Source organism: Malus domestica, chromosome 05 (assembly GCF_042453785.1).
Source record: "Malus domestica chromosome 05, GDT2T_hap1".
Classification (NCBI taxonomy): Eukaryota; Viridiplantae; Streptophyta; class Magnoliopsida; order Rosales; family Rosaceae; genus Malus; species Malus domestica.
Window position 1 is genome coordinate 30,681,219 of NC_091665.1, and position 25,309 is coordinate 30,706,527.

Below are 25,309 nucleotides of genomic sequence, written 5' to 3' on the forward strand. Positions count from 1 at the left end.
TTTCCCCCTTAATCTAGATAATATTGTTTGTTGAAACAAAACAAAAAATCATTTAATAACTAATTTAATCATATTATTATGCGCGTGCAAAAAACTTTTTTATACCCGACATTACACGCCTCTTAAGATGTTTTGAACGTGTTTAAAAATAGAGAAAATAATATTTAATGAATAACTGATTGAATCACATTATTACTAGATTATTGTAAGGTACTAATTATAAAAAAATTAAAAAAATAAAAACTGTACAAAAAAATAATAATTATTAAAGAGTGGTACTAAGCCCACCCCATTGTCTTATCTTTTCACCCACGTTATATTCTCACCCACTATAAAAAGGTAAATAATAACATCACTTTTTTCCCACCCACCATAATTCCAATTATAACCTTTTAAATATCTTTAAGTTCTTTACATTTTATTTTCTGTAATATGTATACATAAATATGTATGTATGATATATATGTAAATATTTATCTCAAAAAAAAAAAAAAAAAAAAAACCAACCATGGGATGAGATGGCAAGCTCCTTGGCTTGGGGCAACAATGATTGAAGAATGAATACATTAATGCTGTTTCCCTTGTTTGTTCTTGGATAGAAAAAGCCCATCTTACTCATAGGAAGAGGCTCATGCTACTAATATGATATGAAACCAATTTTTAGAGAAGACGAAAGGGCAAGTTCCGTAGAAACCAAACCCGATTCTCTAGGAAGCATGACTAATCTCCGTTGTCATTGACACATTTAGTTTGGCTACTATACAAGAGATCATGCAGGAAAAGGGTTTCGCAGGTACGGGTGCGAAACGATTAGAATGGTCTTTTTCTTACCCATGGTCGCTATCAATGGCTTCAACCGAATATACTCAGATAGTAGCACATCGAGTTTTACATACACAATAGATGGAATTTGAAGAGGGAGGAGTTATCATCGACGCAGCCGTGCGGGTGTGGACTGGTTGGGTTTGTATAGGGTGGATTTTTAAATTTTTTTTTATTTTTTATTTTTTTGCTATTTCAACTAACGTTGGTTTGGCAAAATGTTAGTGGTTATTGTTTAAGTCCTTAAATGTCATTTTATAAGAGGATATATTTGTCACTGGAATTTACATTTTAAAGTGGGTGGAGTGATAAAACAATGGGGTGGGTTTAACACCACTCTTATTAAAAAGTACGGTTAAAATGATGAAAATACCTCTATATTATTTGTGCATTATTTTAGGTTGCTTTTGAAATTTTTTGTTTTGGGGCATTTTTGTTCAAAATTTATTGGTAAAACTTGTGACCCCAAAAAAAGTTGTTGTCTTTATATATAAAAATTTGGACACCCACAATTAAATTTATATATTTTTCTGGACATCCATGTATATTTATAATATTCCTAAATTATCTCTACTTAAAATAGAAAAAAAAATTGGCAGAACCATCTCAACTGTGAATCCAACTCAACCCCCCTCCCAAATCCTTTTATTCTTCTTCTTCCGCATCTCCTCATTCTTCTCAAAAACAATAAATCGCAGTCCCCACCCACTCAGAGTCTGTTAGAGCAGTTATGTTTTTTTTTAAATATTTATATATATTTATGATTTGTTTTATTACAAACATTAAATATAAAATGTAAATTGTTATTAACCGACCATCTCCAATCCTTGGGCTAAAAGCCAAATTTTTTAGTCCGGAAAATTTAGCTTTTAGCCCAGAAACATCTTTTCTGCTCCAACCCTTCTACCCTAAAATTTTAGCCCGGAATTATTAAAGAATGAAATTAGCCTAAATTTTTTTCTTAAATCAATTTTTTTTTAAATAAATATGTAGATTATTGTAAATTAATTTTATGAACATTTTAATCTAAAAAAATTTAAATTCCGATAAACATTTCGCATTTAGCCCGGGCGGAAAGCTGGGGGGTATTTGGCCCAGAAATAGCATTTGGCATTTAGCCTAAAATTTTAGCATGGGTTGGAGAGTGTTTGGGGGGGTAATTTGGGGGGAAATTTGGCTTTTAGCCCAGGGTTGGAGATGGTCTTATAAATTGCTATTAACTTTATTATTTGATCAGGATCATTAATTCACTAGAAATGTGAGAAAGTTTCTCACCTTAAAGATGGGATTCTTTCTATAAATAGAAAAAAAGATCAAATCTATTTTTACATAATTTTTTATTCCGTTGTGATTTGGACGTTTTGATTTAGTCCGTTTTGTTTTCTTCTGCATTGATTACTTGCAGCTTTCTTTCCCTTAAATCATTTACATCCCTCAACGTCTCTTTTATTATATATATATATATATATATATATATATATATATCTAAAAAGTATAAGAAAAAAAAAGACAAGTTTTACATATATTGAGTTAATAGCAACATATCGAAAGGGTGTGAGTTCGAAGGTTTTTCCATTGTGCAAGGAAGAACCTTATCAGAAGAAGGTTATGGGTTGTTTTATCCTGGGGACGATATGATGTTTGTGAACTACTTACACACTTTGGGCAGAGCCGTCAAATGTCTTAAAGAGAGCGACTTAGTCTACGACTCATCCTAAGAATCATTCACCACTAAAGGCTTCCACATTTTTCGGGTAACTTCGTTCCTTTCTATTTCAGTTTACAACAATTTTAAGACGTATTCAATCTGCCATGCATTATAAGGCAAACTTTGCTTCTCGGGCAAATCTTGTTGATGAGCATCTGATTGCAATGATATCATAAATCAGCATAGTTGATGGATCCGAGGGATGGTGGGTGGACACTAGCGCTTCTTGTCATGTTTGCTATGATCGTTCCCTTTTCAAGACCTATTATGTGGCTGAGGGAATGAAGGTGTTGTTGAGTGATTCGCACTCAACTAATGTTGTTGGTATTGGAGAAGTGGAGCTGAGGTTCACCTCTGGAAAAACCATGATATTGAAAGATGTGATGCACACTCCAGTGATAAGGAAGAATTTGGTCTCGGGCTTTCTTCTCAACAAGGCTGGATTTACTCAAACCATTGGAGAAGATATGTATATTCTTACTAAAAATCAGGTTTTTGTGGGATATGCTACTGATGGAATGTTTAGATTGAATGTTGATAAAATGTCTTACATGTTGTCTTCGTTTAATACTTGGCATGCTAGACTTTGTCATGTTAACAAACGCTTGGTTAAGAACATGAGTAACTTAAGTTTTTTACCCAACTTATCATTGAATGATTTTGAAAAATGTGAATATTGTAGTCAAGCTAAAATCACTAGAATGTCACATAAATCTGTCAATAGAGAATCTGAACCACTTGATTTAATTCGTTTCGATATATGCGAATTTGATAGAGTGTTAACTAGAAATGGAAATGTTATTTTATTACTTTTATTGATGATTGTTCGAATTATTATTTTGTCTATCTTATGAAAAATAAAAGTGAAGTTATTGACATGTTCAAAACTTTCTTGACTGAAGTTGAAAATCAATTTAATCGTAAGATTAAAAGATTTTGTAGTGATAGAGGACAAGAATACGAATCTACTGAATTTGTTAATATGTGTAAGTCTCATGGAATTATTCATGAAACTACTGCTCCTTATTCTCCTGAAATGAATGGTAAAGCAGAAAGAAAAAATCGAACTCTGTGTGAATTGACTGTTGCTACTTTACTTAGTTCTGGAGCTGCTTCTTATTGGTGGGGTGAAATTGTGTTGACTGTTTGTTATGTGTTAATTAGAATCCCTAACTCAAAAACAAATATTTCTCCTTACGAAATTTGGAAAAATAAGAAACCAAATGTGTTATATTTCAGAACTTGGGGTTGTTTAGCTTATGTTCGTAAACCTGATCTAAAAAGATCGAAATTGGCTGGTAGAGCATATGAATGTGTTTTTATTGGTTATGCATGTAATAACAAAGCATATAGATTTTATGATTTGAAAAACCATCTCATAATTGAGTCACTTGATGCTGATTTTTATGAGAATAAATTTTCTTTTAATCTTCGAAATAGTGGGGGTTCTAATTCTTCTAAAATTTATGAACCTACAATTGTAGAACATTGTCAATCTGCATTAGAACCTAGGAAAAGTAAAAGAGCTCGAATAGCTAAAGATTTTGGGCCTGATTTTCATGTATATAACTTACAAGAAGATCCTAATACATTTCAAGAAGCTTTAACTTCTTTAGATGCAGATTTGTGGCAAGAAGCTATAAATGATAAAATGGATCCCAGGAGTCAAATCAAAATTGGCACTTGGTGGATCTTCCACCTGGTTGCAAAACAATAGGTTGCAAATGGATTCTTAAAAGAAAATTAAAACCTGACGGTTCAGTTGAAAAATTTAAAGCCCGACTTGTTGCCAAAGGTTATAGATAAAGAGAAAATATAGATTTCTTTGATACTTATTCACCTGTGACTAGAATAACTTCTATTCGTGTATTGTTTGCTTTAGCTTCTATCCATGATCTTGTTGTGCACCAAATGGATGTTAAAACAACTTTCTTAAATGGTGAATTAGAGGAAGAAATATATATGGATCAACCAGAGGGTTTTATTATTCCAGGACAAGAAAATAAAGTTTGCAAGTTAGATAAGTCACTTTATGGATTAAAACAGGCTCCTAAACAATGGCATGCGAAATTTGATAGTTTGGTTATTTCAAATGGTTTTAAAATAAATGAAAGTGACAAATGCATCTATTATAAGTCAGAAAATAATATATGCACTATAATATGCCTATATGTGTATGATTTGCTCATTTTTTGTTCAAATATTCATGTTGTGAATAATGTCAAATCTTTGTTATGTGCTAATTTTGATATGAAAGACTTGGGTGAAGCTAGTGTAATACTTGGTTTGAAAATAACTAGGTCTGAACATGGGTTTTCTTTAGATCAATCTCACTACATAGAAATTTTTTTAAGAAAGTATAATTATTTTGATTGTAAACCAGCTTGTACTCCTTATGATCCTAGTGTAAAATTGTTCAAGAGCACTAGTGACAGTGTTAAAAACAATTTGAGTATGCAAGCATTATTGATAGTCTTCGTTATACTACTGATTGCACTAGGCCTGATATATCTTATGTCGTAGGAGTTTTATATAGGTTTACTAGCAGACCCAGTTTGAAGCATTGACATGCTATAGAGAGGCTTATGAGATACCTTAAAAGGACGATGAATTTCAGATGACACTATGAGAAGTTTCTGATGTCCTAGAAGGTTACAGCAACGCTGATTGGAATACCCTTTTAGATGACTCTAAAGCCACTAGTGGATATATTTTTAGTATTAGTGGCGGGGCTGTGTCATGGAAGTCGAAGAAACAGACTATCTTGGCGCAGTCTACTATGGAATCAGAATTAATAGCGCTAGCTACGACAAGTGAAAAAGCAGGATGGTTGAGAAACCTACTGTCAGATACCCCTTTATGGGAGAAATCGATTCCAGCAGTTTTGATCCATTGTGATAACACAGCGGGTAATAGCTAAAGTGCAAAACCGTTATTATAACGGGAAAAGGCGACAAATACGCCGTAAGCACAGCATTGTAAGAGATTACCTTTCTAAAGGAGCTGTAAGAGTGGATCATATACGGTCTGAAGAAAACTTGGCTGATCCTTTGACGAAAGGACTAGCACGAGAAAAAGTTTGGAAAACCTCGAAAGGGATGAGACTAAAGCCCGTAGAAAATTGAGTCATTTGTGATAGCAACCCAACCTATAAATTGGAGATCCCAAGAAATAGGTTCAAAGGGTAATAACAAGTCACAAGTGATATGAGTGAAGTCTTGCTAATTTTAATTTGGAATATTATTCCATGTCCATCCCTAAGAAGCATGACATCCTGAAGCGTTTTCTAGGTTGAGATTTGTTTTCTCTTAGTAAGATCTATAGTCTATGTTGAGTGGGATATCTAGCTACAAGAATATCCTTGATAGTCTTACCTATGTGAATGTGGAAGTGAGGTCGTTTCCTATGAAATCTTGGGCAAGTTTCTAGAGCGTTCACTATACTGGGATATAAGCACATGACCGTAATGTGTTGGCTTTTTAAACTTCACCTTAATAAAGTTATGTGTGTGGTGTTGTCAGAGATAGAGTTCAAAACTATAAGTTACTCTAGTATAATTTGGATCACTAACACTATGTACATGTTCAAGTTGAGAAACACATTTACTTATGCATAGCTTTATGATATGTTGTTTGATATATATTTCAAATAAAAACAAGTGGGGGATTGTTAGAGCAGTTATGTTTTTTTTTAATATTTAAATATATTTATGATTTGTTTTATTACAAACATTGAATATAAAACGTAAATTGTTATTAACCTTATAAATTGTCATTAACTTTATTATTTGATCAGGATCATTAATTCACTAGAAACGTGAGAAAGCTTCTCACCTTAAAGATGAGATTCTTTCTTTGAATAGAAAAAAAGATCAAATCTATTTTTACATGATTTTTTATTCCGTTGGGATTTGGACGTTTTGATTTAGTCCGTTTTGTTTTCTTCTGCATTGATTACTTGTAGCTTTCTTTCCCTTAAATCATTTACATCACCCAACGTCTCTTTTATTATATATATATATATATATATATATATATATATAAATACATATAGAGACAAGTCCGTAAGATCTAAAAAGTATAAGAAGAAAAAAAACGACAAGTTTTACATATATTGAGTTAGTAGCAACATATCGAAAGGGTGTGAGTTCAAAGGTTTTTCCGTTGTGCAAGAAAGAACCTTATCAGAAGAAGGTTTTGAGCTGTTTTATCCTGGGGACGACGTGGTGTTTGTGAACTGCTTGCACACTTTGGGCAGAGCCGCGAAACGTTTTAAAGAGAGCGACTTAGTCCGCGACTCATCCCAAGAATCATTCACCACTCAAGGCTTCTACATTTTTCGGGTAACTTCATTCCTTTCTATTTCAGTTTACAACAGAGTCATCACACTCATCAGTTCAATCAAAATTGATGCCAAAATCTATGGAGACCATTGCACAAAGAAATAGGAGAAACAATGGCTTTTCTCTTTTATTGTAAGCTAAAGCCCCACCCCAGGTGGCTGGAAAATGGTTGCCCGCGTCCGCCGGTTTGGAGGTGGGCGAAGCCAGATGATGTTACTAATCTATCGAGTGTGACAGTTAACTGTAAATGATGTTGTGTATTATAAAAGGGAACTATTATTAGCATTCCAAAAATCTTATCATACACTCCTCTTAAGTGTTTTTTTTTTCTTCTAATTATAGAAAGTTTGAAGTGCCAAATGAGATTTTTGGAGTGCTAATAACAATTCCCTTATAAAAAAAATTAAAAAAAGGCTAGTATTACTAAATAGATATAAGTGTTATAACATGAGATTGGCAAGGACCACAGTAAATGGTGCGGACAATTTGGTGCATTGTTATAGGGTAAAAAAGAGACAGGAGTCTTCTTTTTGGCCATGGGGAACTTGTGTATTTAAAGTTGTGATGTCGCTCGTCAAAAATCCCCACTAGTTCACTAACAGAATGGAAGATGTTCAAAAGGGTTTACCAGGTTGAAACCTTAGAAGAGGTCTTTGCTTACAAGAGAATTAAGGATGAGGCCAAACCCAATAAAATGATTGAAGGATCAATTCATTGCTCTCAACAAGGAAAAATACAACCATGCACGTCACAGTTTCATTACTCATCGATTCATTTCCATATTTCTCTCCTAATTTGAGATCAAATAGAAAGATTGGGCAAAAATAGTGGCGCGGAAGTTTTCAACCCCGACAAAATATCATTTGAAGGGAAAGACAGTAAACCGTAACAAGGAAGCTCTCATCGCTTATAAAATGTCACAGGAAGAGAGGGATAATAAAATCGTGACAAGAAAGTTCTTGTTTCCAACCAAATATCGTGTGAGCAGAGAATTGTGAAAAGGAAACTCTCATCCCCAACCAGATCCTTTGATTTAAGATGAAGCTTAAATCATAAAATTTAAGAAGGTAAAGATCGACATACGCATTATACACAAACATTAAATTCAACAGGAAACAAAGTCAGAAAGCTCTGTATGAATTTCCACCGGAAACAATTAAGAACTGAGTTGCAGGGACCATATGGCAAACTTTTTTACCCAGAAATTGAGACAAATTATGTGGAGCAAAAAATATTCACAAGGCGACACGTGGGTTTTTTGGACAAAAAGGATAAAAATATCCTTGCAGTACAACGAGGTTCCTACGCGCAAGCAGCGGGCAACCCTCTTTCAACCAAGACAGAAGTGCCCAAAATAGGTAACAATTCAAAGTCCATCTCATCAAATCCTTTCTACAAGGTAATTCCCAAACACATTCCTTTTAAATTATGTTAATTGGCTAATTAATGGGTTTATTGCCTAATTAACCCATTAATTCTCAATTAAACCATCCATTATATCCAAATAACCACAAAATACAACCAATTCAACCCTAAAACATCACATGGCCGGCCATCCCCTTAAGCTTTCTACCTTCCCTATCTTTTCCCACTTTACTACCCCAATTAAGCTAGCTAATTGATTCTATAACCATCCATTTATTCCCTTTATGTTTAATTAGCAAATTTATCATAATAAATTGGCTAATTAAACCTAAATTAAACCTAAAAACCCTAGCCACCTCCTATCCCTATAAATATACTCCCATTCTCACCAAAAAGCTAAGTCCAACACTTTGGCAAAAATCCCAAAATTCTCTAAACACTCTTTCTCTCTAAATTCTAACTTTGGCATCGGAGGTTCTTCGGCCAAAGCTCCCCCCATTCATCGTGGGCGCGTGAGGCTCTTGGCCTTAACCTAAGGTGTTAATTGTTTTGTAGGTGCAAAATCGTCCAAGATCGAGGAGGAAGAAATTTGCAACCACAAATTATATGTTCAAAATTAGGGTGCTCGGTGGGAGAAAAAAATGAGTTTGAACAATTTGTCCGTGAATATATAATTATATTGACCAAAAAAAGAACAACAATTTGTCCATATAGCAACGCTATCATAAGCCAAAAATAAAAAAAAGAAAGCCCTACTATAATATTCATAAGGTAACTAATCTCAAACTAAGTAGTAAAAACCAGGAAATTAATTGAAAATTGGACGTCACTGTCTTGTTTGAAAGGAGCTCCTAACTGAACAAATCGGAAATTGGACAATCGTCGTCACTAGTCGCGAAGCCACGTGAGGGTGAGGAGTGGCGGCCGCCACTCCCCTCGCCGGAAAACTGGACTGGATATCTGGGTCAGCCCCTCCTCTTGCCGGAACTGAAGCCCAGGAGGAACAATTCGCCCCTCTGTTCTCGTTCAAAAACCTACCCCCTCCTAATCAGTCACAAAATCGAAAAGCACAATAGGAGGATGCCTAGGTGGGACTAGAAGGGATTAGGCAGAGCTATGCGGAATCTGAATTTTTTTTTTTTGCAGAGCCGGCTGCGAGGAAGCAGATGACTTTGGTCTCATTATTGCCCGGTTCATTTGAGATGGTCCCACCATCTTTTTAATTGCTACGCGTTTTCCTTTAAATAGTCCGCCATCTTATTTCTACTTCTTTTTATTTCCTTTTATTTTGTATTAACCCCAATATCACTTTTTATTCTTTTTTATTTTTGTTGTAATGTTTTATTATACTATATATAAAAGAGAACACCTCAAAATGGTACAACATTCAAAATGCTATAAATTGTAGTTCAAGAATTTTAAAAATTACATTGAACCAAAAGGAATTAAAGTAATTCACCACATTGTAATTTTGAATGAATTGAATTATTGTTTCTTGGTTATTGGAATTGTTATTACTGATAATTTAATTGTTGATCATCAACATAATTATTGTTGATTAGTGATAACTTATATGATTATTGATCATTGATTAATTCAATTGTTAGTTTAATTAGTTATTAGTCATAGTAGAATTTAGAATTAATAGTCTAAGTCATTTTTTTTCTTCTTATTATACAGTTATGTAATGGAGCGATATTATAAGAAACAGTGCTTTAATCCTCATACAAAATTTTCGCGTAGTAGGTTTGATATTTATGAGTGGTTGGAGTGTAGTATAGTAAAAAATGTTGCATTTTGCTGTTATTGTTATATTTTCTAATGTGATTTTTATAAAGCAAGAAATATTGGCAGCGATGTCTCCACTTAGAAAGGGTTTTTAAATGTAGATGATTGAATTATGGACGCCATTACTATACAATAGGATTTGGTTGCTGCCATTTTTTTTAACTTTGCACTCTTTTACATTCGCCCCTCCCCTCTACAATTCCTGGCTTCACCACTGGTGGTCACTCTCTTCCTCAGGTTCCTCCTTCTTATCCTCCGTAGCATCTCGTACACCTGGGGCAGGAGCGGCAACAGCACCACCAGCACCAGAATTCAGGATAAGATCTTCAATGTTTTTCTTCTTAGCGAGCTTGGTGAACAGGCCAGGCCAGTAAGGCTCGACGGGGACGTTGGCAGCTTTCACCAAGGTTGCAATCTTCTCGGCGGTAATGGGGATGCCTTCGTCATGGGGATTCCTTGTTTTTTGAGTTTCTGAAAAAAGAGAAAATATTAATGCATTTACATGTGTGAGTATGCGCACGCTCTTCACTGATATTCCGTTCTCATTTCTGTTCTCCCTCATTCATATGTAAATGCTTTGTTTGTATCTTGTCTTCTGCCCATCGGTCATAAATATAGTATCCATGCTTTCTTTATCTTATTCTTGAATACCCACGCAGATTGGGAGATCATTTGTTGTTTCAAGGTTGAAGGTGATCTGCATATTCATGAACTTGTCAATTTAATATGTTCTTAGTTGAAGTTGCAGAAGGGTTGCAGTGAATTTGTGGAGATTTTTGTATGGTAAATTATGACTGCAAACCCCTTGAAAATCTACTTTTCCCAGGTATTTATATGATCATATCTTAGTGTTGTCCTCAACTCTAATCACTTTAACAGTTGGACTTGAGTTAAACGTTATTCTTACGAAATTTATGGGTTTGATTTTGGGGTGCAGGTTGCAGCTGATGATCAGATTCAAGTTATTGAGATGATTAAGCTCTTGGAAACAAAGGGTTCGAAGACTTTTTAAAGTTTGGCTCCAACATTTGTACAAAATTGTATAAAATATTAGTTATGCAAATTTATAGTTGTATTCTTATACTTTTAATGATATTACAATTTGTTTTCTCACAAAAACAGAAAAAGAAATATGATACTCCAATTTGGGTGCCTACACAGGGCATCCTTTTTTTTAAAACACAATTTGCAACTTTGCCACCAATGTGAATTAGGGTGGCATTGTTTGCAGATGACACCAATGCAATATTGGTAGCCATTGTTACAATAGAGTCCTCTACATAGGACATGTTCTCTAGTTTAGTGGCTGCTTGGTGGCCATTGAGGTTTGTCACCAATGAGAGTGTCCACATTTGACAATAGACACCAATGAAAAGAGTGGCTTTTAGCCAAAATTCTAGTAGTGTTTTCATGACATCCTCCCCCTGCACTCGAAGTTCCAAATTCGATTTTCCCTCCCTCGATGTAGCCATTACATATCATTACACAAGCAGATAAAGACTCTTAACATCTGATAACCTTCTTAATTGATAAATAACTGTATAACACAAATTACATATAAAAAAAAACAAAACCAAAAAAAAACAAAATTCTTCTCTGGAAATTGAGATAGAGATTAAAACTGAGAGAGATCATACAATAAAGACCTTGTAAAACGGCAAAGAATAAGCTTCTGCGCAGCCTTGGTTATAGGAATGTGACGAGCTTGAGATACGCTGCTGCTGCTGCTATCGTAGACATTTTAGATTCTTTGTTTTAATATTGACGAGTTGAATTTAGATAAAGGAGCATTTTTTGCTTGTTCAAAACCCTAGCTAACAGTGCATTACAAAACCATTCAGGTTTGAAACATTACACTAACATCCATTTAGGTTTTAATTCACTTTCACAAATGCCATTTTGATTGAAAATCTGTCTATAAAAAGACAAATCTACCATTATAATTAATTACTTAACAAAATAAAAAACTTTTATAAATAAATAAGAAAAAGAAAAGAAAAGAAAATTAAAAATTACATTAAACAACAAAGTGCCATTTTTTCTTCATTGTACTGTTCCAGTAAGCTTACACTTCGAAATGAATAGTGCAGCGGTGTATTTAGACTACACAACTTCAAGAGCTCGGCAATTCTTTGCTTCAGTACAGGATTTCAACCACTTTGAATTACAAGCAGCAGCTTGGGCTGCCAAACCCGCCCCTACCGCAAGCAAAGCACATCCGTCCCGTGCGAGCTTGCACACCGCTCACGAGATCGACAGTGTGAGCTGAGTGCAGCTTTCTGAAACCTTCATCAGTAGTCTAACTACACTGGGAAATTTCTTGGCACAATCTTTCAATGCCTGCCTTCGTCAGGAAGTATTGACAAAACTTCTAGAAAAGGGCTATCCAAACACTAGTGATTCATACCGGACAAGAGCTCGATCAATTGAGGAACTGGCCCAACGCTCACAACCAAGTTCCTGACTGATTCGTGGGAACAAATTGTCTTGAGCAAACTCAGACCGGCAAAAGCCCAGTAGGGTTTCTTTTATCCTTGACCAGTCTCAAAAATCCAACCACAAGGCTCAAGCTTTACGTTTTCGGACTCCAAATCCTTGCCCTCCTCCAAAACCTCTATCAATTGATCCCTCGTTCAACATATCAACCATCAATGTTTTATGTAATTCTTAATTTGATTTTCTTTTTTTGTTTATTTATATAAGTTTTTTTGTTTTCTTGAGTAATAAATTATAAGGGTAAATTTGTCTTTTTATAGACAAATTTTTGACCAAATGGGCATTTATGAAAGTGTATTAAAATCTGAAGGGATGTTAGTGTAATGTTTTAAACCTGAGGGAGTTTTGTGAAAACTCAAAAAACCTCAGAGGATGTTAGTGTAATTAATCCCATAATTATTACACTAAATTTTTTGCAATTAAAATGATTATAAATCCGTTATTATTTTACCTAATAGGCATGCACAACCACTTTATCCTAGCCAAGGATTAAAAAGTTTGAATTTGGACTTGGAATATGCTTATGTTACCTTATCATCTTTTTCTTTTTGAGTTTTTATTGCAAATGGTTCATAAGATTGATCAAACTTATCATTTTGGTACCTAATGAAAAATAATGACGAAACTTTAAAGGAAGGATTAAATTGACATGCGGTATTGAAAGTTAGAGACCAAATTTATTGATTTTTGAAACTTAAGGACCAAAATGAGGAGTTGGATCAACGTTAGAGACCATTTGCAATAAAAACCTTTATTTTGTGTAATACACGTGTCACCATTTCATTGGATTTGTGGGTCCCGCATACAAACTAACAAAATAGTTGACGAAATCTAATGAAAGGACCAAATTGATATGCGGTAGTGAATGTTAGGGACGACATTGATTGATTTTAAAAGTGAAGGACCAAAATGATGAGTTTGATCAATCTCGGAGACCATATGTGATAAAAACCCTTTCTTTTTTGCGGTTGGCTACCCTTTGATAATTGCTTATTTTTATTTTTAAAAGTACTAAAAAGTGTTCACTTAGCCCTACGATTTAATATGTTTCTCTTCTTTTGCAAATTGTCTGTCTTAGATTATAATTTCGTGAATGATGAGTTCAATACTAATTTATTTCTCCACACATTAAATGAAAATATATTATTGTATAAAAAAAAAGTACTCAAAAAAGTGCAATTACAAGTTAATTTGGCCCCCTAGCAATTTTTCTATATAATTCACAAACACAGTTACTTTCACAACACATTAGACTTGTAAACATGTCAGATTTAGATCAGATCAGTCAATTTATATTCGGATCCATATAATCAGGTTGTCGTATTCAGATCTTGTTCGAATTATCAAGCCTGATTTGTCGATCCATACCCAATTAACATCGATTTCATACCGATTTGGATCCTTATAGGATTTAATTTAAGACTTTAAAAAAATATATCACTAGTATAATATAGGATCCTTATACGCGTATTTTGAATGCTAAAAAAACCTAAACAACGTACTATTTCACACAAGTATATAATATATATATATATATATATATATATATAAAGTAATAATAATAATACAAAATCAAATAGTACGTATTAAATTGGATCGGAAATGTTAAAATGATCCATGTGTTTTAGTCATTGGGTCAATTTAATCCATGTGTTTTCAATTTGGCCAATTTGATCCTTGTGTTTATCTCCCTTAGCCGATTAAGGACATTTCCATCTAATTTCTCTGAATTTTTTATTATAAATGATTTATTTGATTTAAAATATTTAAAAATGAAATAAAATTAAAAAATAAAAGAAAATTTATTCTCCTTCCAATTCCCCGACCCCTTCCCTAACATTACCCCCTCTCTTTTCTATATCACAACCTTAATCATTTTCAAATTGGAAGTTTTATGTATTTTATGTGTTATTTCTCATTGATTTTCATTTTTTTGTGAAGAGAAAGGGTAATTATATCGCATTTAATTTTTTTTATGAAATTTTAAAAAGATTTGAATAAAATGTCCTTAATTGGCTAATAGAGACAAACATGGTGACTAAATTAGCCAAATAAAAAACACAGAGACTAAATTGACCATATGACTATAACACAAGGACCATTTTGACATTTAAGCCTATTATAATTAGGTTATTGAATTCATATCATATTCGGATAATAAAAGAATCATTCTCATCTCTACCTTAAAATTGGATTGAATTCATATCATATTCAGACTATAAAGAACAAAATACAATAATAAAGAAGCTATTCTCATCCATTTAAGATACTTTAATTCTCTTTTTAATCCCCTATAAAACAACTCTTTAGCAAAGTTGGTCCTACATGACGAGTCCAACTTGCGAGTCTACGAAATTCAGTGATATAATCATTAAGAGTATCTGTGTTAACGCAATTTGAACAAAACTTCAACGCTATCCTCAAACTTTGAGGATCCAAATTCCTGACAAAATATCTTTATGAAGTCCTCCCAGCGTGAACTAGTCCGTAAACAATCCATCAATCGGGACCGTTGCAAAGCGGATTAGAATACAAGGCCATGACAACGGAATAATCCTAACATGAAAGTTGCTCTTGCGGTGAGTCCACATCAAGACATTGAGGTCAAATGCATGCAGTGCCACCACGTTCCTTGCTGCTAAAACATGCAAACTAATGGTAGCATCATATTTGTAGTTTCATTCGAGCTTTCTTAAAAAAAAAAAATATATATATATATATATATATAATATTTGTAGTTTCATTCGTAGCCGTCTGATTTCATTACTGTTTTCTTCATCACCATCTAGGTGCCTGACAGACTCAACTTAAAAGAAGAAAACAAAACCAGCCGTGTGAAAAAATGTGAAAGTTAGAGGAGTCAAACTTCAAGATTTTTTCTGTGTTTGAGACCAGATCAATGACCACCAACGGGAGTAAAATGTTTAGTACCCAATACAACAAAAGTTGGTTATCATTTGACTTAAATATATTCAACATGTCAATTATATAATATATATATATATATATATATAATTGTTATTAGCAATTCAAAAATCTCATTTAGTATTCTAAATTTTTTATGAAAAATATACTTATAAAGAGTGTAAAATAAATTTTTTAGAGTATTAATAATAGTTATATATATATATTATATTATGATACGTGTAATGGTAAATCTACGATCGCGATATCAATGTACAAACATTTTCAATTGATATATATTTTTTTATTCACAACACTATTTTACAATACATTGTGATAATTTAGTTTAGTCATACAATAGCATTATAAAGCGGAGAAATTTTTCAAGATATCAATAACACGTTTCAATATATCATCTATCATAACACAAATAGATGATACTTTTTATTTTTAAATATCTAACCACTTATATGTACATTTAATGTGTATGACCGTGTTTCCGATAAACTGATGTTAAACTTTTTATGGGATCGAATTTGAAACTCCTTAGTTAAGAATGGGCCGAAATACCGTAAGCTGTGATAGAATCGACGGTTATGAGAATTGCAAATTACGAGGAGAGTGTTGGGACCCCACATGACAGCCAAGTTGCGTACAGCGTAACAGTATAACGGGTACTTGTAACACGCGCCTCCAAGTTGCGACGACCGAACATTCTCCAAAACAGGAAAGAATAATACAAAATAAATACAAAATAAAATAAAATAAATTGTTTTGGGGAGAAAATGAAAAGACAAGAAAGTAGTTCACTTCAAAAAAGAACCTCGGACTTCGAGATATTTTAAAATGTTTAGGTACTGTTGGATTCTCTCTGTGGATTCTGGCACGCGTGTGCCAATTGATAAACCCTATACCCATTTTCATATGACGACTTCATCTTTTTCAACGAGACAAATACTAAGAAGATTTATTTTGAAATAGAAGTTTTTATGGATTACTATCTTATATATTTTTTTGTTAGTGTTCTAAAAATCGATTTAGGTGGTGAAGGTTCGTATCAATTTTAGGCAAATCGTTTTGAAAAATCAGTCTAGAGCTAGGCAGTCCTGGGCGGCTCGTAGGCGGAGAGTTAGGCGGTGTCTTATGCTTTTTTTTTTTTAATTTTTTTATTAATTGTGTGATTTTTTTTCTTTTTTGGTTTCATGGTGGTATACTTATGGAAATTGTGTACCTAATTTGCAAATGATGGATTTATTACAAGTTCATCCAATAGTGAAACGAATTATAGCACTTTTGAGGGGATACATACAAAGAAAAGAAATAAACTAGATACAACAAGGTTAAATAATTTAGTTTATGTTCAATCCAATGCAAGGATCATGATTCATGAACAAAAAGAATTTAGTTTATCATCCAAATCCTCTTCATTATGATTATATGCTTACTGTTTTTTAAATATTGAACTTTATGGATGTATATAATTTATGTATTCTTCTACTTCTATTTTTGCATTTTATCATTCTTTTATTATCCATACAAGTATAGTTTTTTTTAAGGTGTAAATAGACACTTATTTACAAGATATATAATAAATTTACATAAATTCGCCTAAGCGCTAGGCCCCTGCCCCCCCCCGCCTCCTACCTGACTAGCATCTAATGATTTTTAAAATCTTGTTTTTTTGCATATGATTTTATAATGTTGGCACATGATTTTTTTTTTTTAACAAATGATATTATCTACACTAAAGAGGAGGGGTAGGCTCAGTCTTACGATGGGTTAGCAATAATGTGGTTCAAATTCGTCTTTTGTGAGAATCAAACCTAAGACCTCTCACTTACAAGTGAAGAGGAATATCACTAAACTGTAGTACTAAGTGGCTCGACACATGAATTAGCATTAAACTATGAGGTAACAGATTATTTATAGAGAATTCTACTTTTAAGAAAGTCTCCTTAACATTTATTTTTCAACAAAAATGGATATTTTATTTTGTTTCAAAATTGGGATAGTGCGAAATATTAGGTTTGACTCTTATATATGACGAGTTTAATATTAAATTAGAGAAATGGTAAGGAGACTTTCTTAAGTAAAGTGTGATTCATATGAACTCTCTGCTATGATGTTATCCCACTTCTAAGACCATCTCCAATCCTGAGGGATAAAGTTTAAAATTTTAAGCCAGAAAATTTTAAGGTCACAACCCAAAAATTACTTTTCTTCTCCAACCCTTATGACTTAAAATTTTAGCCTGAAATTATTAAATAATGATTTTTAGCCTTTTTAAAAAAAAAAAATTTATGTACATTATTCTTATTTATTTTTAACATTTTGATCTAAAAATATTTAAATTCCGATAAGTAATTAAAAATCATACAAATACATGGGTATTTATAAAGTTTTAAGTTAAATTTGATTTAATAATTTTCTTAAATTATTTTAAACATTAGATTTAATTTTGGGCCATCAAAACTTTTTTTTTACCCTTAGATTTGATCTCATTTGATCATAGTCGTTAGATTATAAGTAAAAAAGACAAAATAAGATTTGAAATATGACAGTTTGGTGGGTTCAGAATAATTTAAGTCATGTTTAAATCCCAAGGGAAATCTAGCACAAAGATATATTTTCTCCCCAGAGCTTATTTTAGCCCAATCGTTGGAGATGGTTTGGGGGGTTTTAAAACTTATATTTTAAGCTTGATCCCATGAGTTGGAGATGGTCTTAAGCTCCTTAGCATTTCTCAATGTTCTACTTCTTCAATGGATAGATTTTTCCATTCATTGGGAATATAAGCTTGTACATTGCGTGTCACACTATTATTAAAAATATGATATGTTATTTAATATTTATCTACTTGTATTAGATATGGTGTACGTATTCCAAATATACTAAAATATCTTTTCCCTCAATGAGGTGCTTATTAAACATCCTATAATTCAGCTTAGCTTTTCATAAAACATTTTGCTTCCCATTTCGAATAAAAACTCAGGTGGTGAGATGGTAATGCTAGGAAGACCAACCATTTATTTCAATTTTTGTAAACCATATGAGTGGTTGTTGCTGATTGGTTATTCCTCAAGTGATAATTAACGTGCTTATTTCTTATTAGTGAGTCAGCAACACATCATATAGTTTATGAAGTTGGTCTAAATAGTTTATCTACCTAGCATAACTCAGGTCAAATTATACTACTTTTTAACTTGTGTTTATAGAAGAAAATGCAAGCTATCAGTGTCAACGGGCTACAACTCATCACAAATATGACTTTATGCAAGTTAAGCTTAGTTCTCAAACTTATAAAACATACGTTTAGGCAATAAATTACATATGATCAAACGCTTTAAAAATTATCAATGTATTGTACATGGTAACAAAACTATGTGATCACTGACTCTAAGAAGAACTTCGTACTAATTAAGTAATTACCCAAAGTAGTGATGACTATGAAGATACTAGTTACTCTGGACAATTTATTTTGACATTCTAGCCAAGATTCTACAAGGGCTCTAGGCATTAGGGGGGTGGGACAAGGGCTTAATGCTTAGACCAGCTAAGTGGATGTCTAGGCATATCTAGTTGTCCTTTATTATTTTTTAAATAAAAAGGATTAATCGCAATAGTAGTTAAGCATTTTAGAACACGGATATTTAATTTAATTAATGGGAACCAACAACAAATATTTAATTCTTTAGCCAAACAAGGAGTGCTATTTACCTGTTCTTTGAGCACAGTAATCACAAGGACCAAAAAATTGTTTAATTTGTTACTTTTGCAGTTGTGAGTTGTGGATGCAGATCACATTCTTTACCCGACCCGAACAACATAAAAAGTCCGTTGACCCCACCAATTAATTCAGGGTTACAGAAATGGTAATCTGGTTTGCATGGTAGGTTAACGTTAAAGAATGCAGTTGGGTCCCACTATATCCAATCTGTCCAACCGTTTCCCTCCTTTGAGTTCTTGCTCACTGGTGCGTACACAAAACGCGCCACAAGTGAGACGCTGGAAATTTGACTGTTTTTTTTGCTTACCAACTCAGTCCATATCTCTGTACTCTTTAGCAGTCTCTCTCTCTCTCTCTCTCCACAGTGGAATAACTCTTCTGCACGCTCGTCTGTATTCACTGTAATTTTGAGCTTTCTTGAGCCTCTCCATTTGTTCCCTCTCTCTCTCTCTCTCTCCCTCTCCATTTTCTTTGTCCTCTCTGTTCAACATCTTCTTCTGTCTTTTGCCTCTGCATTGTCCCATTGTTCCCTCTCTCTCTCTCTCTCTCTCTCTCTCTCAAGTCTCAACTTGCTTTCTCGTTCTTCATCAAACAACCGGAGCCATGACCGTGAGCACCACCGCCAAAGAAAAGCTGGTGGTGGAGGTGGTGGCGGCGCACAACCTCATGCCGAAAGACGGCGAAGGCTCCTCCTCCCCCTTCGTAGAAATCGAGTTCGAGAACCAGCGCCTCCGAACCCAAGTCAAATACAAAGACCTCAACCCTATCTGGAACGAAAAGCTCGTCTTCCACGTCAAAGACGTCGCCGACCTTCCCTACAGAACCATCGAAGCCAACGTTTTCAACGAGCGGCGGTCCAGCAACAGCAGGAATTTCCTCGGAAAAGTCCGCGTTTCGGGCTCCAACATTGGGAAAGAGGGCGAAGAGGTCCCCCAGCTTTTCACTCTCGACAAAAGGAGCTTATTTTCTCACATCAGAGGAGAAATCAGCCTGAAGCTCTACCTTTCCACGAGGGAGGAGGTCAAGGAATCTGGGGGTAATGGAAATGGAAATGGAACAGTCTCCTCCTCCTCTCTTTCTGCATCTACTGTCTCGGGTTCCGGGTTTTCGAAGAAGAAGAACAAGCTTCAGGGGGGGAACTCGGCTATGGCGGTGAATCAGCAGCTGGTGCAGGAATCGAAGCCGACTCAGCAGAACCAGAACCACAACGGCGGGTTCAAGAATCAGGAGCAGCAAAATGCAGGTGAGATGATGATGATAAATAAGCCTGTTTTGATTAATCCAGGGCCTGGGATTGGTGTCTCCGCCGCCGGCGACAGAGGGACTGGCGGTGGTGGGGGTGGGAGTGTGTACTCAAATGGGTTGGGCGAGTTTTCGCTTAAGGAGACTCGGCCGCAGCTCGGCGGTGAGTCTATGAAGAAGGACAAAACTAGCTCGACTTATGACCTTGTTGAGCAAATGCAGTATCTGTATGTGAGGGTTGTGAAAGCGAAAGATGTCTCGTTGTTTGGCGTCGGGGATTTGGTGGCGGAAGTGAAGTTAGGGAACTACAGAGGGGTTACTAAGAGGGTTGGTTTGAACAATGTTGAGTGGGGTCAGGTTTTTGCCTTTTCGAAGGAATGCATACAGTCATCAATGGTGGAGATTTTTGTGAAAGAGAGCAACAAAGATGATTTCTTGGGCCGTGTTTGGTTTGATTTGAATGAGGTTCCGAGGAGGGTTCCCCCGGATAGTCAGTTGGCTCCGCAGTGGTACAGAATGGAGGATAAGAAGGGGGACAAGTCGAAAGCAGGAGAGGTTATGCTTTCAATTTGGTTTGGGACTCAGGCTGATGAGGCATTTGCCGAGTCTTGGCATTCGAAGGCTGCCAATGTGAATTTTGACGGGCTTTGTTCGATAAAGTCCAAGGTTTATTTGTCCCCAAGGCTGTGGTATCTTAGAGTGTCGATTATCGAAGCTCAAGACATTGTCCCTGGCGAGAAGGGGTCTACAATGATGAGGTTTCCTGAGCTTTCCGCGAAAGTTCAGGTGGGAAACCAGGTTTTGAGGACTAGAAGTGCACAGCCTAGTAGCGTGAGGAGCCTCTCTAATCCTTTTTGGAATGAGGAGATGATGTTTGTGGTGGCTGAGCCAATAGAGGACTACTTATTGGTTGCTATTGAGGATAGGGTTGGGCCGGGGCGTGATGAGGTGGTGGGAAGAGTGCTACTTCCGGTGCAAGCAATAGAAAGGCGAACAGATGAAAAGCCCGTCGTTTCAAGATGGTTCAACCTTGACAACCACCATTTCGGCAATGGAGGAGCAGCAGAGTCCAAAATGATGACAAGGTTTGGTTCTAGAATCCATCTCCGGGTTTCACTTGATGGTGGTTATCATGTGCTAGATGAGGCCACAATGTACAGCAGTGATCTTAAGCCGACTGACAAGCGGCTGTGGAAGTCTCACATTGGTGTGCTTGAGATGGGGATTTTGGGCGCAACGGGGCTTATGCCAATGAAAATAAAAGAAGGCAAAGGCGGGTGTAGTGATGCCTATTGTGTTGCAAAGTATGGCCAAAAATGGGTTCGAACTCGCACCGTTGTAGAAAGCTTGTCCCCGAAATGGAACGAGCAGTACACTTGGGAGGTGTATGATCCGTGCACAGTTGTCACAATTGGGGTGTTTGATAACTCCCGGATTGGCAAGAACTTGGCCAACAATCCAGGAGCTCGTGATTTGCGTATTGGGAAGGTTAGAATTCGCTTGTCTACGCTGGAATCTGATCGAGTTTATACTCATTCGTATCCCCTCATGATGCTGCACACTTCAGGGGTCAAGAAAATGGGTGAGCTTCATCTGGCTATTCGGTTTTCGTGTGCCAATATGGCTAACATACTGCACATGTACACAATGCCGCTGCTTCCAAAGATGCATTTTGTGAACCCTTTGAGTGTGAATCAGTTGGAGACTTTGAGGTACCAAGCGATGAATGTGGTGGCCTCTAGGCTTAGCCGGGCAGAGCCGCCATTGGGTAGAGAGGTGGTTGAATACATGCTTGATCACGATTCCCATATGTGGAGCATGAGAAGGAGCAAAGCCAACTTCTTTCGACTAATGAATGTTGTTTCAGGACTTGTTGCTATGGGAAGATGGGTGGAGTTGATCCGTAGTTGGAACCGCCCGGTTATCTCAGCTTTAGTTGTTGCACTTTTCCTCTTGCTGGTTGCATATCCAGACCTCATCCTCCCAATGATTTTGCTCTACATGGCCTTAGTGGGACTTTGGCGTTATAGGTCTAGACCGCGCCAACCACCCCACATGGACACTCGCCTTTCCCACGCTGAGAGTGTCTATGCTGATGAATTGGATGAGGAATTCGATTCTTTTCCAACAAGCCGGAGCGCTGAGGTTGTTCGAATGAGGTATGACCGGCTAAGGAGCGTGGCAGGGAGGATTCAAACTGTTGTTGGTGACATGGCTTCGCAAGGCGAGCGATTCCAAGCACTCCTGAGCTGGAGAGACCCGAGAGCCACATTCTTGTTTGTGATATTCTGCTTGATTGCCACTTTTGTGTTGTATGCAGTGCCAATTAAGGCTGTGGTGGTTCTGCTGGGATTGTATGTGCTGCGACCGCCAAGGTTCAGGAGCAAGCTGCCTTCTCAGCCTTTGAATTTCTTCAGGAGGCTGCCCACCAGGGCTGATAGCTTGTTGTAGGCCGTTGGATTCGCTCCATGATTCATCAGATTTAGGACTTTTGGACAGTGTGGTGGAAAGGGAAGGGCTTTTTGTGTTTCGTAGGTAGGAGTTAGGATGCTGTCTTTCCTTTTTGGTCGTTTATCGGTTAAGTGTAGCCGCGTAGGGGGTGTGTTACTGCCTCTTCTGTAGCAGAAGAGAAGCATATTCATGTATCATGGAAGCTCCTTTCCATCTGATCTGATTTGTATTTATTAGCTTTTCTGGATTGGCCTTATCTAATTCCGAGTTCTAGACATTGGATTCAACCTGATGAAATTCATGAGACCGTCGTGCTTTGATGGTTAATTTCTCATTAATTTTAGATAATTAGTTTCTTCAACTATAACAGAACAACTTAGTGAAACTACTCTGAGTTTAGATCGACCACTAATCCAATGCTGCGATTTCATGGAGATACAAATGCTGGAAGTTGTTTTTTCTGGACTGAAGGAAAGGGAAAGGAAACAATCAAATTCGAAGCAGATGACGATGATACAGCCGTCTCGAGAGTTTTCCCCCTTGGACGAGCCTTGCAGATGAGCACTGTGGGGATATCAAGCAGGACGAGGTCTCAGGGGACAAAGAATTCAATACAACGTAAAAGGTAGAAGCAGCAAAGAAATAGTCAGTCACGGAGGCGCATGTCGACTGGTACCTCCCGAATGTCTCTTAGTTGTCGGTTAGCACCAAGTCAAATTACAGGCGAATGAGAAGATAATATAGACAGGGAAGAACACTGCAATTACAGACAAGACAATGCCTAAAATTCATGTAGACTGAAGATAATTTACATTGTCCATTACAAGGAACTCGATATATTCTTCGCCAAGAGAATAGTTTACAAAATTTCAAACTCATGAGAGGAAATAGTGTAAAACGTGAGTCAATGTTAGGGAAAAAAGGAATGTAAAATATTATAAATACTACGAATTCTTTATTAGGGAGGATATTGTTTATGACCTTTATTATTTGTTTCCTTACGGAAAGGATTGTATATGTATATATTTCAAAGAAGTAATACAATGAAAATTACCTCGTAAAATTCTATTTAGCATCATAGCCAAACTGACGTAACCCTAGAAAACTGTATCTTCTATTGTTGCTTTTGGTTGACTGGTTCATGCGTTGTTTGTTCCAGAAATTGGTCAGGCCGTGTACAACACACTGTCTTGTTGTTGCTGTGTGGTTCTTGATTGCAGCATAGTATTTTGCTACTGTTGTGTTTTTTCCCTTATTCTCTGTAAGTCGAGATGGCAAATATAGGGGATGACTCAACCTTGAAGTTGGAAGGTGGTTCCCGCACACCAACCAACAATCCTGTATTGAGTCCCGTTGTTATTCAAAACGATGCGTTTGCTGTACTGAACACCGTGAAGTTGAATGGATCAAATTATCCTCTTTGGTCCAAGGTATTGGAGATGCACCTTGCTGGACGTGGTAGAAAGGGCTTTGTGACAGGGAGTACCAAGGAACCTGCTAAGGATAGTGCTAAGTATGAGACGTGGGACACAGGGAATGCAATAGTAAAAGGATGGTTGATCAATTCCATGGAACCAACTATCATGGGATTTTTATTCACCTGCGTACTGCTAAAGAAGTTTGGGAAGAAGTGGCTCGGACCTATTATAATGGTTCGGATATTTCTCAAATTTATGAATTGAAGGTTAAGTCATTTAGGCTTCGTTAAGAGAGTTAGCTGGTTGGTGTGTATTATGTTGACCTCAAGTTTGTTTGGCAAGAGCTAGATTAACGGAGACCAATCAAGATGGAATGTGCTACCGATTTCAAGACACTTCGAGAAGAAATTCAAATTGATCATGTGTATACTTTTTTGGTAGGTTTGGATGAAATCTTTGATAAAGTACGTAGTGAAATTCTACGTACTCAACCCTTACTATTAAATCCCTCCCCAAAGTATTTGTATTATCACATTTCTCCCCTAAAATTTATGAAATTTTACATTTAAGTCCCCTAATTATTCACTCTATTCGGATCCCTTTTTCCAGATTCTTTTTAGTTCTCCTCCACTCACTGCCTGCCACGTGTCAGCCCTTAAACCTATCTCCCTCTCTCTTTCCCCCGAGTCTCTCAGCTCACTCACTCATCTCTCTCTCTCTCTCTCTCTCTCTCTCTCTCTCTCTCAGCTCACTCAAACCCTCTCACTCTCTCGGACAAAATTGTAAACACGAATTTTCTTGCGATGAAACGAGACAAGAACACATGAACAAAATAATATTTTGTATTAATAATTTGGGGTTACAATCTCTTTATAGTTTAATCATCTGATTCGATCTCCATAAGATGTAGACTTGTGGATGTTGATCCAAGGGCCGTCGAGGCTTGATCTTGGATGAACGGTTGGAAGTTTCTTCAAGGGCCTTAGGGGCTTAATCTTGAAGTTTGAAGGAAGTTTTTTCAAGGGCCTTCGGGGCTTGATCTTGAA

The 25,309-nt window shown here is 36.0% G+C and overlaps 1 protein-coding gene and 2 long non-coding RNA genes across 3 annotated transcripts; all 3 read left to right on the forward strand.

Annotated features, from left to right (window-relative positions):
- Positions 1–7,833: 7,833 nt before the first annotated feature.
- LOC139195948 (uncharacterized) lies at positions 7,834–9,387 on the forward strand. The gene is made up of 2 exons (XR_011581029.1): positions 7,834–8,271; positions 8,793–9,387. It is a non-coding gene; the product is annotated as an uncharacterized lncRNA (long non-coding RNA).
- A 564-nt stretch (positions 9,388–9,951) lies between these two features.
- LOC139195949 (uncharacterized) lies at positions 9,952–11,108 on the forward strand. The gene is made up of 2 exons (XR_011581031.1): positions 9,952–10,851; positions 10,963–11,108. It is a non-coding gene; the product is annotated as an uncharacterized lncRNA (long non-coding RNA).
- Positions 11,109–19,536: 8,428 nt separating this feature from the next.
- Positions 19,537–23,183, forward strand: LOC103435949 (multiple C2 domain and transmembrane region protein 10). The gene has a single exon (XM_008374378.4). The coding sequence runs from the start codon at positions 19,756–19,758 to the stop codon at positions 22,843–22,845; it is 3,090 nt and encodes a 1,029-aa protein (XP_008372600.2). The 5' UTR covers positions 19,537–19,755; the 3' UTR covers positions 22,846–23,183.
- Positions 23,184–25,309: the final 2,126 nt, after the last annotated feature.

Excerpts from the sequence above, each read along its gene's own strand:
- LOC103435949 (XM_008374378.4), top strand. The coding sequence starts at position 19,756 with ATGACCGTGAGCACCACCGCCAAAGAAAAGCTGGTGGTGGAGGTGGTG.